The 15,652-nt window shown below is 39.5% G+C and overlaps 1 protein-coding gene across 1 annotated transcript; it reads right to left on the minus strand.

Moving 5' to 3' along the window:
- Positions 1–15,331: 15,331 nt before the first annotated feature.
- On the minus strand, positions 15,332–15,652 carry LOC150032374 (uncharacterized). The gene has a single exon (XM_090306885.1). It carries the CDS (start codon positions 15,650–15,652, stop codon positions 15,332–15,334), a length of 321 nt encoding a protein of 106 aa, XP_090163011.1.

Here is a 15,652-nt window from a genome sequence, read left to right on the forward strand (position 1 = left end):
TACTCTTCAATTCAAGATTGTGGCTCCTCCCAGGAAAATTAAAATCACGCTGGTCCAGTCCCTTCATCATCAAAGAAGTATTTCCACATGGTGCGGTGGAACTAATCACCGAGAATGGCAGTCGAACATTTAAAGTTAATGGACAACGGATCAAAGCATATTGCGGAGGAGATTTTCAGCCAGAAACAGCCTCCACAAAGTTGAAAAACCCAAACTGTGCCTTACTCAACTCTTGAACATTTAACTCTTCGTCACGCTACTACTAGCTGTATTTTACTTACTTTTCTCTAAAAAAAAGGAAAAAAAAAAAGAGAAAAACTTGTTGTTTTGTTTTGAAATCATTTGACCCTCTCTTTGTCTGTTTACAAGGATTAATGCACAGGATTTCGGAGATACTGCAAGACGAAGCAAATATTCTGATTCCATCACTGCAATCCACAGAAGCAAAGATCGCTGCAAGGATGGATGAATCAATACTCAATGCGGGCGACAGTGCAAATTTTGGGGGTGTAGTATTCCTTATCTTTATTTCAAATTTTGCGCTATCACATTGCATGTTATTTTTCAAAGTTTTATCACCGCATCCTCCCTGATTACCACAATCATTTGTCGAATAGATAAATTTAGTAGTTTACCGCATGTTGTTTCTTCACCAAGTATTATTTCAATGATGAAACATATGCTTCTATCTCTTTCGTCTATACTAGAGTCAACTTAAATCTTAAGATAGTCACCTCATGAAATATTTCTAGAAGTTAGGGGTTTGCTAGCTTTCTTACTCTCTTTACAACACATTCTATGACCATCGCATGACTTATTTTAATTTCTTTTGGCAATGAGGACATTGCCGTATTTTAAATTTGTTGGTGAGGTATTTATGGTATTTATTTTCGATCTTACTATAAAAAAAATTGAAAATAACAACTCCACTGTTAACGCAATGGGGAACCTATGTTGATAAGAGTTAAGTTGTGAAAGGTACTTACCTGTAGTTAGATGTCCGCATGACACACGTGGAGGCAAGCCAAAACGAAAGTAAGTCACCAGGATCAATGCATAAATAAATGACCGAAATTCCACTGCCAAGTTGGTATGAGTTCAGTCTGAGAAAGAGTGCATTGCTCGTAGTTGGATGTTCACATGACACCCATGGGGGCAAGCCAAAATGAAGGCAAAACACTTGGATCAGCGTAAGGTCAGAAAAAAAATAGCAATGAAGAAATTTTTTGTGCAAGGAGAAATAATTTGACACCCCAGTAGAAAATTTTCTTTTTGAAATAAATCAAGCGATGTTCCGGAATTCAGTAAAGTCTTTTTGAGAGTTAATCTTGCAATCCCTAAGTCTTAGAAGTATTTTAGGAAGATATTTGAATAAGACTTAAGGAAATTCTGGCATATAGGATTTGAATGAAGTATCCTTGAGAAATCTAGCGAAAGAACTTTGCGGCTAACTTGCTAAAGGAATCTTTAGCTTATGCTTGAGGACAAGCATTGTAAAAATTTGGGGGTGTGATAACGGGCAGAAATGCACGTTATCATAGTGTTGAATCCTTAAACAATGTCGGATTGCGTTGATGAAATATGTTAAATTGCGTCCATTAAGCATAAATTCTATAATATTGTCGTCGCATGCATCCAATGCATTAGAGCAGTTGATCTTTATATTTTTGTGTAGAATAATGCGTTAACGCAATGCATAGAATGCGATCATAGGAATACATTGGTTGAGCGTAACTTCGCCGCAAGACTTTGCATTGATCGTGCTCGCAAACATTCACCTAAGAAGAATCACCGTAACATGGTGGGTGCATCCGGATGAAAGGACAATTAAGATCGATGGGACAGAAAGCTGACGACAATCGGATCCAAATTAAGTTGACAGCAGATAACGGTCACAAAGTACATCCAGCTTTATCGGTGACAATTATCTAACGCATCAATCAGGAATTAAAGCTGTCCCATCTATACAACCAGGAGAGAGAAAAGCCGCCTTTCACCTTTGATGCCCTACAAATACCAAGTGCATTCTTCATAGAAGGGGTTAAGCAGTCGATTATTTCATCATTTTAATGGTTCGCGTCTCTGTCCATAATCTTCTTTCATTTTAAGGCCGACGCGAGGAAGAAGGTGTGCCAATAGATCATTCCGGCAAGCTTGGGAAAGCACCGGAAGCTCCAAGACAGAGAAGGGGCCGACACCCGCGGAAGTGGGAATATTTGTAGATCAGAATAGAGATTCAGTGTAAAAAGCCTCAGTCAGCAAGAAATTGCTACGAGGCTCTCTACCTTTAATTTCCATTATCATTTTGTACTCAATTCAGTTATAAGAATGGAACATCTTCCTCTATATTTGTTCACTCTCTGTAATTCATGCATGAGTAGCTAAAACAGTTGAATGGGTTGAGAAGCATTTAGCTAGCACAACTAGGGAATCTTTATTCTTTGTGATTATCTTGTTTATGTATGCTTCATTCGTCTATTAGAGATACTCGGGAGGGTAGTCTAAGGACAAGATCTAGACTTGGGAAGGTCAGGTCAGAATCAAGGTTTGGAAGAACCAGATTAGAACACATAAACTAGAGATAGGTGCTTGGGAATGAGCACTATTTGTTATTAATGCATCACATGCATCTTAGCAATAAGATATGATTGTATGGGGTCACCTTGCTTTCATGCATTTTGCATCAATGCATAGGACAAGAGTAGAGACTTAGGGATAAGCTCTATGGACATTTTGCACTCAACACATGCGTCCTAGACTTAGGAGCATAGCATTTACATTAGGAAATGACTTGTTGTGCATGGTTGTAAGATGATCGCAAAGTTTGACGCATTCTCGAGTAACGCTAGCTAAAGATCTTCTTAACCCGTTCATCACATACTCATTACATCTATCAACGCAACTCTCTTTCTCAAATCTGCCGCCTTTATTTACTCATTTTTATCAATGCAATAACACACCCACACTTTATTTATTTACTTGGTTACCACAAAGTTTTCATAAACATTATCAACGCAACTATTTTCACAAGTCCTTGTGTTCGATCCTGGACTTACCAGGAAACTCAAAGGAATTTATACTTGAATTCCGCTGGGGAAACTTGAGTGCACAACGCAATCCGTCAACGCATATCATCCATATTTCCACTTCATAAAATTCAAGCATCACCTATGCGATCAAGCTTTCAGCCAACGCCTATTGCCCATCGCATGGCCCATCGCATAGCAACTTTTGCGCCCATCGTTTAGCTCATGCGCCCGTCTTGTGGCACATCAACGCATGCGCCATGTGTTCGTCTAGTCGCACCCATGGACAATCGCATAGCAACCTTTGCACCCATCGTTTAGCTCATGTGCCCGTCTTATGGCACATCAATGCATAACCCATGCGTTCGTCTGGTCACGCCCATAAACTCCAACGCAACCTTGCCCTAATACCTTGTGCGCCTACCTGCAGGATCCAACACCCATATAGCACTTTGCGCTTACGGCTTCAATATGTGTTGCATGGTTTAATGCTTCTCAGCGCGTCCGTGTGCCAATTCAGCCTCCAACGCATGCGATCAACATCATCGTCAAGCCCTTAAAGCTACTTGCTTGTTCAACCCAAGCAGATGTCTGTTTGTTCAAGATTCCAAATTTAACTTACAATTTTAATAACTAATTTTCCATGCCTTTTCTCAAGAAATTTCCTTCTACAAACATTCTCTAAAATTTCTTAGCAAGCTTAACATAAAATTTCAGCTCAGAATTCTTCGTGGTTGAGCCAGAATCCTTAAATAATTAAGACTAGCCCAACTTACACGAGAATTTGACCTTCAGTCAGATTCTTCATTCTCTAGCTCGATTCCACTAGAATGTCCTTCCGGCATTTCAACCTCAGCAACTAGACATACTCAGGGTTTGAATGGCTCTAAAATTACTCCATTTGCACGAGCGAATTTCTCAAAAGCTCTCTTTGAAGTCGAGCTTCCCTTTCTAAACTAGCAGCTGTATGTTCTCCTTTTAACATCAAGTTGCCACCTCATCCTTAAAGGATAATATCAAACCTGAGTATGGCTGATAACTTGTAGAAATACAAGTTATTTATCCACCTTATCTAGATATTATGGCCAAAAGTTAGTAATTATGCGCCAATTGTACAACTAACGACAATCGAAGTTAGTAATTACCGAAATGACGGCACAATGCGACAGTCGATCCAGAGCTATGCTTCAATCGCATGCGGTAATAAAAACAAACACTGCATGCAAACCTATGATTGAAAGATGCAACTGAGCAATGCGAGAGCAAAGGATTAAGACACGTGTACAACTAACGATTGTGCAAAATTGATGGTTTGATTGCATAACAGATGGAATAATATCCCTCCATCTCCGGAATTACCATAACAATCAAGTAGGGGACCACAAGGCCAGAGTCAAAGATCTGCTCCTATAAATACCCCCATTGATTTCAGAGAAAAATATGCTATTGGATACGGGGCTAAGTGTTGTAAGATTTTAGAGAGAAAAGGCTGAGCTGAGTGCTGAAGAGAAGAAATCTGAGAAGAGAACAAGATAAGGCCGAGAGGCGAATCTCAGATCCGACCTGCCATATACCCGATCAAAGCTCTGTGCAAAGATCCCTGCTACCGGTGGAGCAAGCCTGAGAGAGAAGCTCTTCCTGACATCGAAACCATCCTATCCGGTAAGCAGATCTCCATCAAATCTGTGCCAAGACATTGGCACTTGTTTGTATCTGTTCTATCTCTCTTTCATTGTATTCCATATTTTCTTTATCTCTTCATTCGCAAATCATGTATCAAACGCTTAGTAGAAATATTAAATGTTTCGATAGAATCCATTTATCATTCTCTGTCTATTTCCATTCACCCATTAGTCACTTTCTTCATGATGTTTTCTTAATCTCCTGATGAGCAATATGAATCACTAAGAACTTAATCTGTATTAAAGTTATCAAATACATTTAACTAAAGCATGCTAGACGGCATCTTCACCTGTGAGAGCAGAAGTGAAGATGTCATTTGGATTTATCGAGAGAAGGTCAGAAGAGTGCATTAACTAAAGCGAGTAGTACTTCCAGACATGGAAGCAACCTTGTGTTCATGACGTTAGACTCTGTTTCACCACAGACATGTGGGGAACACGGCCGATCACTGAGAGGTGTACGCTAAGAGAATAGTGGAATGATATTTGTACCTTTAATCCAATTAAGAACTTGCGTTGTTTGTATTATTTGTCTTTCTCTTTCTATTCTGTTCATAAGACTTGTCGCCGCATTCCACGTCTTTGCACAACCTTCACAGCCAGCCTTACTCCTAGCATCTTGTGCATGAAGTCCGTATCTTGTAACATCTAGCTTAGGTTTATTGTATTTTTATGCTTTATCGTATCTTTACTGCTTTCCTTTATTTTACTGCTATTTACTTACCTGTACAAACTCCTTTTAAAAGATTGAAAACTAGGTCGCATATACCATGAGCATACCGTGATAACCGAAACCATTTCCCCATGTTCGACCTCGGATCACACCGAGAAACTTGCGGTGGAATTACACTTGGTTCCATCGTAAGGAAATTTGTGACAACGCAGAACATACTACATGAACATCCCTAATTAATGCATAAATAGAAGTAGTATCGCATCATTATGAGCACTTAATATCATATACCCAAACGTGTTACATGGTCCCCACTTGTTGTTATGGAAATTCCAAAGATGGAGGGATATTATTCCTTCTATTATGCAATCAGACCGTCAATTCTGCACAATTGTTAGTTGTACACGTGTCTCAATCCTCCGCTTTTTTGTTGCTCAGCTACATCTTTCGATCGAGTGTTTGCATGTGGTGTTTGTTTTTATTACCGCATGCGGTTGAAATTCAGCTCTGGATCGACTGTCGCATTGCGCCATCATTGCGTTAATCATCTCTTCATTGTTGATTGATGGGCGCAATGTGACAGAGATGCATTGATCAGTTCTTTTTTAGCCTTGAGCGCAAACAGTGACTCGGTTTTCTGCAAAACTGAGTAAAATCTCCTTTTCTTCCATCTTAAAGATGTTAGTAGGTGTAATTGTGATAATTTATAATTATTGTATTTCGAAGCTAATTTTCATACAATCGGCGCATATTTACTATCTTTTGGCCGCAATATCTAGATAAGGCAGTCTAAATAACTTGTATTTTTATAAGTTATCACACCCCCAAATTTAGATATACGCTTGTTCTCAAGCATATCTTCTACTTAGGCAATAAAGCTTAATTCTTATCCTATATTTTTGCGTCGATTGGTTGCTCCGAATGTTACACATAGGCACATTACTTGACATCGCAACTTCTTCCTATCCTTGCTAATTGTTTTTTGTTTTTTGTTTTTTTTTTTTTTTTGTTTTTTTTTTTTTGAAAAATGGATGCATTTTCTTAAATACTGCATATTCTTGATCTCATCTACTCAGACCTTCCCCACCCCCAAATTTAAAGATGAGCAAGGTCCTCATTGCGTTGTTTGGAGAGACTAGACAAACACTTAGAAGAAAATTTCAAAAAGAAGGTTTTAGCAGAACTTTGAAAGATAAAAGGTAAAGTACTGCTAAACTAAGAATTAACTAAGTGTTAGTCAGAATTTACTAAGTATGGGAAATGTTTCTAAGTACAAACATATATTACATCATAACAACGCAATGAAGAACACAAAAGTAAAAGATTGAGAATCTCGCAAATATTGACAAAGAATGATAAAGAAAAAGGCACAAGCAAAAATGGAGTGAATATGTACTCATCATATTGGATATTAACAAAGTATACAAATAATTAAAAATTAACGCAATACAAAATTTTGTGCCTATACAAGAATCAAAGAATTGATATGTCATTATTTGAATTCGATTCAGACGTGTGTATGATAAAAAAAAATTAACACCATGCTTCTATTAATGCAAGTACATTTTTGCTGAGGATAGGCAACAACGCATATATCCCCGCAACACACCCTTTAACGAAACACATTTCTGGGGGATACCTCAACATAGTGTATTTAGCTAAGGATGGGCAAAGGACATATACGAGTGCAACATACCCCTCAACTCAATGCATTTGAGTGTAATGGCCGCAAGGTGTCTCTTGTTAACACACTATGCACCCATCATCGCGTTACATACCAGTTTTTAATTTTCTGTTTAATTCATCAGAAACGCAAGTCGAAAAGACGTTATGGTGTTTAATGTTTCATCCAATCATTCGCAAAAATTAAAGAACAACGCTACTAATGATTTAAACATGACATGAAAAATTAAAGCGAATAGAATTACAGAAAGCAGTAAAGACTAATTTTAAAAAGCAGTAAATATATGATTTAGAATGCAGTAAAAGGAATCTGTAAAGAAAGCAAGTAAACATAGATAGGGATGCTGATTGAAAGAAGTTCTCAGAATTACCGCAATTGCTTCCCTCTGCAAGCGGTTTAATCCTGCTTGCCCAAATCAATGGTGTCCATGCGTCGCTCGAAGTCACCTCTATAGTAAGGCTTAATGCATTGACCATTGACTTTAAATGCGTTGTTCCCGTCTAAAGTTGTTAGTTCCACTACTCTGTGAGGAAAGATAGTCTTGATTTTCAATGGTCCAGACCAGTGAGATTTCAACTTTCCTGGGAACAATCACAAACGAGCGTTAAATAATAATACATGTTGACCTTCGGTGAATGTCCGATCGTTTATGCAGTCGTCATGCCACTTCTTGGTTTTCTCCTTATAGATCTTGGCCTTTTCATAAGCGTCCCTTCGCCATTCGACCAGCTGATTTAATTGCAGCTTCCAAACTTTCCCCGCACTTGCTAAATCAATCTTTAGCTTCTTAAATGCCCACATCGCCTTATGTTCCAATTCGAGTGGCAGATGAAAAGCTTTTCCAAAGACTAAGGCATACGGAGACATGCCAATTGGTGTTTTATAGGCAGTCCTGTAAGCCCACAGTGCTTCATCAAGCTTGGGTGACCAATCCTTCCTGGAAGTAATGATTACCTTCTCCAAGATGGTTTTGATCTCTCTGTTAGAAATCTCCGTCTGTTCATTAGTCTGTGGGTGATAAGCAGTCGTAACTCGATGGCTGACGTTAAATTTAGTCAACAGATTGGCAATTATGCAGTTGATAAAGTGAGAGCCCTCATCTCTGATTAAGGCCCGTGGCATCCCATATCAAGCAAAAATGTTCTTCTTCAAAAACTTTTCCACTGTGGCTGCATCATTCTTGGCACATGCGATAGCCTCAACCCATTTTGATACATAATCAACCATAACCAAAATATATTGATGACCTTCGGATGGTGGAAATGGGCCCATGAAGTCAATCCCCAAACATCAAATAATTCCACTTCTAAGATTGATGTTAATGGCATTTCATTTCTTTTTGACATATTTCCCGTTCTCTGACATTTGTCGCATTACACAACATGGGCATGGGCATCCTTAAACAGCGTTGGTCAGAAATAGTCACATTGTAAAACCTTTGCGGTAGTCTGCTGCCCCCCAAAATGTCCCTACGGGGACTCATGACAAAGCTCTAGAATGTGCTTGACTTCGTGCTCAGGAATGCATCGACGTAATATATGATCAGGTCCTTGTCGATATAGGAATGGGTCATACAAAAATAGAATTTGGCATCATGTCTTAGCTTTTTCTTCTGCTGGTAAGAATAGTCATCTGGTATTTGACTGCAAATGATGAAGTTCACGATGTCCGCATACCAAGGAACATTAATGCCCACTGCCATCAGTAGCTCATCGGGGAATTTTTCTTCAATATCTTTTTCTTTACCTTGAACCTCGCAATTCTCCAATCTTGACAAATGATTCACGACTTGGTTCTCGGTGCCCTTCTGGTCTTTAATTTCTAGGTCAAATTCTTGTAGTAGCAACACAAACCGTATAAGCCTTGGTTTTGCATCCTTCTTTGTCATCAAATACTTGATCGCAGAGTGATCCGTATACACCACAACAGTTGTTCCGATTAAGTATTGTTGGAATTTCTCGAGTGCAAATACCACTGCGAACATTTCCTTCTCTGTGGTTGTATAGTTTTCCTGTACATCGTTCAATGTTTTACTTGCATAATAAATAGGATGCAATACCTTATCTTTGCGCTAAGTTAAAAATGCGCTCACAGCATATCTTTTGGCATCGCACATCAATGCAAATGGTTGCGTCCAATCTGGCGCAATCAAAATAGGTGTGGAGGTTAGCGCATCTTTCAATGTGTTGAATGCTTTGGTGCACACGTCATCAAAGTTATATTCTCAGTCAGCTTCAAGGAGTGCACATAAGGGCCTTGCGATCTGGGAGAAGTTGTGAATGAATCTTCTATAAAACCCAACGTGTCCCAGGAAGCTCCTAAGTGTTTTTACGTTCACTGGTGGGTGTAACTTGGAAATTGCGTCGATCAACTTCCAATCCTACTTTAGAGATTTTGTGACCTAGAACTATACCTTCTTCCACCATAAAGTGGCATTTTTCTCAATTCAAAACAAGATTCGTTGCCATGCATCTCTTCAAGACCTTTGCAAGGTTAGACAAATAGGAGTCATAATTACTGCCAAGACTGAGAAATCATCCATGAATACCTCGACTGACTACTCCAAGTAATCTGAAAATATTGCCATCATGCATCGTTGAAAAGTGCCTGGTGCATTGCAGAGTCCAAATGGCATGCGTCGGAATGCAAACGTCCCAAATGGGCACGTAAAGGTTGTCTTATCTTGGTCCTCCGGCACAATTACTATTTGGTTATACCCTGAATAACCATCAAGAAAGCAGAAAAATTCATTCCCCACAAGTCTGTCTAACATCTAATCAATAAACGGGAGTGGGAAATGGTCCTTTTTGGTGGCCAAATTCAGCTTGCGATAATCCATACAAATTCTCCACCCCGTAGTCGTCCTTGTGGGAATCAATTCATTCTTGTCATTAGTGATGACTGTCATCCCCCTTTTCATCGGAACACACTACACTGGGCTCACCCAGCTGCTATCAGATATCGGGTAGATGAAACCGGCGTCCAGCCACTTTACTATTTCTTTCTTCACGACCTCCCTCATGGCAGGGTTCAAGCAACGTTGCCTTTCTACGAATCCAGTCTTTCCTTCTTCCAGATGAATCTTATGCATACAATATGAAAGACTGATTCCTCGAATGTCTGCCAAAGTCCATCCTAAGGCCTTTGCATTATTCTTTAGGATCTGTATAAGCGCATCTTCTTTTTCCTTACTCAGCGATGTAGAAATGATAACCGGTAACGTATCGTTACTTCCTTAGTAAGCATACTTAAGGTGCACGGGCAACGACTTTAACTCTAGCACAGGTGGTTCTTCCAGAGATGGCTTAATATGCTGTGAAGTTCATTCAGACAACTTGATTGGTTCAAAATTTGCTTCCATATAAATTGCGGTGCAGTCCTCCTCCACTATTGCACCAATTTCACAATTTTCTTCCTTCAACTTCTTTAGGGGTTCGTGCCAATGTCCTTCTCGCAGTTCCTCGATATATTGGCAGTTTTCTATATCACCTGGGTACTTCAACGCATTGAATACGTTGAATTTTACCTTCTGATCGTCAACCCTGATGGTCAATTCTCCTTTTTGCACATCGATCAGCGCTCGCCCTATAGCGAGAAATGGTCGACCCAGGATGATAGGGATTTCTCTATTGGCTTCGTAATCCAATATGAAAAAGTCTGTTGGGAAGATAAACTTGTCCACTTTCATGAGAACATCTTCTATCTTGCCCTCAGGAAGCTTTATTGATCTATTTGCCAGCTATAATGTGATCATGGTTGGTCTTACTTCACTAATATCCAGCTCCTTAAAAATTGACAAAGGCATCAAATTTATGCTTGCCTCTAAATCGCACAGCGCATTCCCGACCATCTTCCCTCCTATCGTGCAGGGCAATGTAAAGGTCCCAGGGTATTTCATTTTAGTGGGGATGTTGTTTTGAAACAGAGCGCTGCATTCATATGTTAACGCAACTATTTCATTTTCCTCAATCTTTCTCTTATTGGAGAGAATATCCTTGAGAAACTTTACATAACTCGACATCTGCTCTAATGCTTCTATCAAGGAAATATTAATGTGTAGCTGTCGGAGAACGTCTAGAAACCTCTGAAATTGCTTACTATCATCTTTCTTTTTTAGTCTGGACGGGAACGGTGGAGGATCCCGCTGTATTTCTTATTCACTTGGCTGTCTGGTGAGGTCATGTGCTTGTTGTGTATCATTAGCTGGAGGTTGCATCGATTGAGAATTCAAATCTTGAAGAGCTTCATCTTTTTTAGGTGAACTTACGTCTGATCTGGTACTTTTTTCAATATTAGTCAACTGGTCATCATCAATAATCAAATCTACTGGTGTTGTTGCCGCATCTGGTTTTGATGGCATAGGGGTTGTTGTTTTGCCACTTCTCAATGTCACTGCGTGACATTGTTCTTTACCTCGTTGCCCCTTTGTTCCTGAATTGCCATGACGCATACCAGGCGCTTTCTTCTTTAATTCCCTTGTAAGCTGATCTATCTGTTCTTCTAATTCTTTAAGGGAATCAACTTGCGATTGTCTTAATGTCTCGTTCTTTTCAATATAATGTTTTAACGATGTCTCTAGAGTCGAAGTGTTGCAAGAGGTATCATATAAGAACGGTTGGTCACAGGGTGGTATACTTTGAGAATTACCTGAGTTACAGTCCGAAGTAATGAAGACTGGAGGGTTACCTCTACCCTCTTGATAACTGTTCTGACAGAAACTCTGACTCCCCTAGTTGTGATTCCCATCCCAACTTGAAGTTGGGTGATTCCACCAACCAGGGTTATAGATGCTGTCAAAAGATTCATCACAGACAGAATATACAGGTTGTTGATTCCATAGTCAGACTTCTACTGGATGTCCCTCTCCACATTGGACGTAATTCATTGCGGCCACGAGAGTCACCGCATTGACTTGCGCTGATCCTTGAAAGAGGGTTCTCTGTTGGTTAGCCACCATCTGGAGGAGTGAGGTCATTGTGGTCATTTGATCGATCAGTGCGCTCATTGTGTCTGTTGACACATCAGCACTTTCTACTCTCTCTTGTTCCTGACCTCTTACCGCGAGCCCGGTATTAACCCACTCATCAGAATGTCACGAGATGCGATCCAATATGTTCTTTGCTTCCGTATATGATTTATTCATTAATCCCCCTTCTACGAAGGCATCGGCAACTGCTTGCTTGATTGGTCTAAGCCATTGTAAAAGGTTTCCATCAAAATACTATCAGGAATCCCGATGCACGGATAGCTCTTCACTAACCGCCGGAATCGCACCCAGGAAATGCTTAAGATTTCGTAACCCTTTTGTTCGAAATTCAAAACGTCCATTCTTCTCTTTGCATTGACAGACGGAGGAAAGAATCTGTTCATGAACCTATCAACCAACTGCTCCCATTCATTAATTCCATCCACTCTAATGCTTGAGCCCATCTCTTGGCTTCATCCCGAAATGTGTACGGGAATAGATATAGCTTAATCCCTTCATGAGTTACACCAGGCATGGAGAATGCGCTGCACATGTTTACAAAATTTGTCAGATGAGCTTGTGGGTCTTCTCCTTGTAATCCTCCAAATTGTCCCACATTCTGAATCATTTGCAGCATAATAGGTTTCATCTCAAAGCTTACATTCCCTTTAACCATAGGTCTTGAAATTCCTCGTGAGAAATTATAAAAATCTGACACCGCATAATCCCTTATAGGGATATTATGGTCAATAGCAAGAAAAATTGGATCTTGCGCTGGTAAATTTTCCATTTGGTTTCCTGTCGGTGCCATATCTTCATTAGTTATACCTCTTCACCAATTACTTTGGCCCTGATGAACTCTTGCGCGAATAGTACTCTTGATCTCTGGATCCACTTAGAGTCACTAGATCACTCCAGCACTCACAAGCCGTCAGACTGCTCTCCGCGTTGAACAGCCAGTATAAAGAGATCTGTCCTGCAAAATACCAAAAACAATCTCAAACAATAAACCGTTAACGAATCCCTGGCAACGGTGCCATAAACTTGTAACGCAAATTTTTATTCTTAAACAATGCGTTGATACAAATATGGATATGAATGAACGCAAATTTTATATCTTTAAGCATGTGGACAAATATACAATACTACTTCTAGATATGCATTATTTATGAATATTCTTGTAGAATGTCTTGCGTTGTCACAAGTTTCCTTACGTTGGAACCAAGTGTAATTCCACCGCAAGTTTTTTGTTGCTGCTAGGTTGGCCGTCGGACTGCTCTCCACGTTGAACAGCCAGTATAAAGAGATCTGTCCTGCAAAATACCAAAAACAATCTCAAACAATAAACCGTTAACCAATCCCTGGCAACGGCGCCATAAACTTGTAACACAAATTTTTATTCTTAAACAATGCGTTGATACAAATATGGATATGAATGAACGCAAATTTTATATCTTTAAGCATGTGGACAAATATACAATACTACTTCTAGATATGCATTATTTATGAATATTCTTGTAGTATGCCTTGCATTGTCACAAGTTTCCTTACGTTGGAACCAAGTGTAATTCCACCGCAAGTTTTTTGGTGTGATCTGAGGTCGAACACAGAGACTATTTGAGGTTATTGTGGCATGTTCGTGGTATATGCGACTAGATTTTTCAATCTTTAAAAAGTGTTTTGTACAAGTATATAAAATTGCGGTAAAGTAAAGGAAAGCAGTAAAATGTTATAAGAAAATAAGTACAATAAACCTAAGCTAAATGATACGAGATACAGGCTTCATGATACAAGATGCTGGGGTCCAGGCTGGCTGTGAAGGTTATGCAAAGAGAATGGAATGCGGCGGCAAGTCTTATGCACAAACAGAAAGAGAAAGATAACTAATATAAACAGCGCAAGTTTCTTAATTACGTTGGAGTTATAAGTACGGTTCCTCTTTTCTCTTAGTGTACAGCTTTCAGTGATCGACCGCGCTCCCACATGTCTGTGGTGAATCAGAGACGAACGTAATGAACGCAAGGTTGCTTCCATGTCTGGAAGTACTACTCGCTTTAGTTAACGCATTCTTCTAACCTTCTCTCAATAGATCAGAATGGCATCTTTACTTCTGCTCTTACAGGTGAAGATGTCGTCTAGCATGCTTTAGCTAAATGCAGTTATCTCTTTAACACAAGTTAAGTACTTGTTTAATTCATATTAACTACCAGGGGATTAAGAAGACATCATGGAGAAAATGATTCACGGAGGAACGGAAGTAGACAAAAAATGGAATATGAAAGCAATCGAAACATTTAATATGTCTATTAAGCGTTTGATACATGGTGTGTGAATGAAAAGATAAAGAAAGTGAAATACAATGATGAAAAGAGATAGAACAGATACAAACAAGCGCCAACGTCTTGGCACCGATTTGGGTGGAGATCTGCTTGCCGGATTGGATGGATCAGATGGATGGATGAGCTTCCTTCTCAAGCTTGCTCAACCGGTAGTAGGGTTCTCAACACAGAGCTTCTCGGCGGGTATTCAGTAGAATAGAACTGAGACTCACCTCTCGGCCTTGTCTCGTTTTCTTCCCGGATTTCTACAGTTAAGCACTCAGCTCAGCCTTTCCTCTCAACATTTAGCAATAATTAGCCTCATATCCAGTAGCATAAGTTTTCTTTGAAATCTATAGGGTATTTATAGGTGAGGATCTTTGACTCCGGCCTTGTGGTCTCCACTTGTTGTTATGGAAATTTCGAAGATGGAGGGATATTATTCCTTCTGTTATGCAATCAGACCGTCAATTCTGCATAACCGTTAGTTGTACACGTGTCTCAATCCTCCGCTTTTGCATTGCTCAGCTGCATCTTTCGATCGAGTGTTCGCATGCGGTGTTTGTTTTTATTACCGCATGCGGTTGAAAGTCAGCTCTGGATCGACTATCACATTGCACTGTCATTCCATTAATCGTCTCTTCATTGTTGATTGATGGGCACTATGTGACAGAGATGCGTTGATCAGTTCTTCTTGAGCCTTGAGCGCAAGCGATGACTTGGTTTTCTGCAAAACAGAGTAAAATCTCCTTTTCTTCTATCTTAAAGATGTTAGTGGGTGTAATTGCGATAATTTATAATTATTGTATTTCGAAGCTAATTTTCATACAATCAGCGCATATTTACTATCTTTTGGCCGCAATATCTATATAAGGCAATCTAAATAACTTGTATTTCTACAAGTTATCAATACAGACTTAGTTCCAGAGGTCGAATCTTTATGAAACTTTTTAGAAGATGAAGCAACATTTGCTTCACCCTTCTACTCCTTGCTTTTCATCAAAGATTGGAAGGTCTGTAGTTCATTCAGTAGAGTGGTCAGGTTACAATCAATCATGTTCAGAACAACATTGCTACGGAAATGAAGGAAACTTTCAAGTAAAGATTCCAATATGAAGCTAACTTGACTTGCTTCATCGATGTTTGACCTAATCATCTCCACCACGTTGAAGTAGACCCTCATGTTGAGAATATGTTCTGGAACAAATGCCCCTTCTTGTATACAGGCATTGAAGATGTGTTTTAGAGCATCATGCCTGAGCTGTGCAGACAATTGTTTGAACATTCCCCTCAAGGACTCCAT

Source organism: Benincasa hispida, chromosome 11, assembly GCF_027475165.1.
Source record: "Benincasa hispida cultivar pf3 chromosome 11, pf3_genome.v1.1, whole genome shotgun sequence".
In the NCBI taxonomy this organism is placed as follows: Eukaryota; Viridiplantae; Streptophyta; class Magnoliopsida; order Cucurbitales; family Cucurbitaceae; genus Benincasa; species Benincasa hispida.

Bases quoted from the DNA above. Each gene is read 5' to 3' on its own strand.
- LOC150032374 (XM_090306885.1), bottom strand. From the start codon at position 15,652: ATGGAGTCCTTGAGGGGAATGTTCAAACAATTGTCTGCACAGCTCAGG.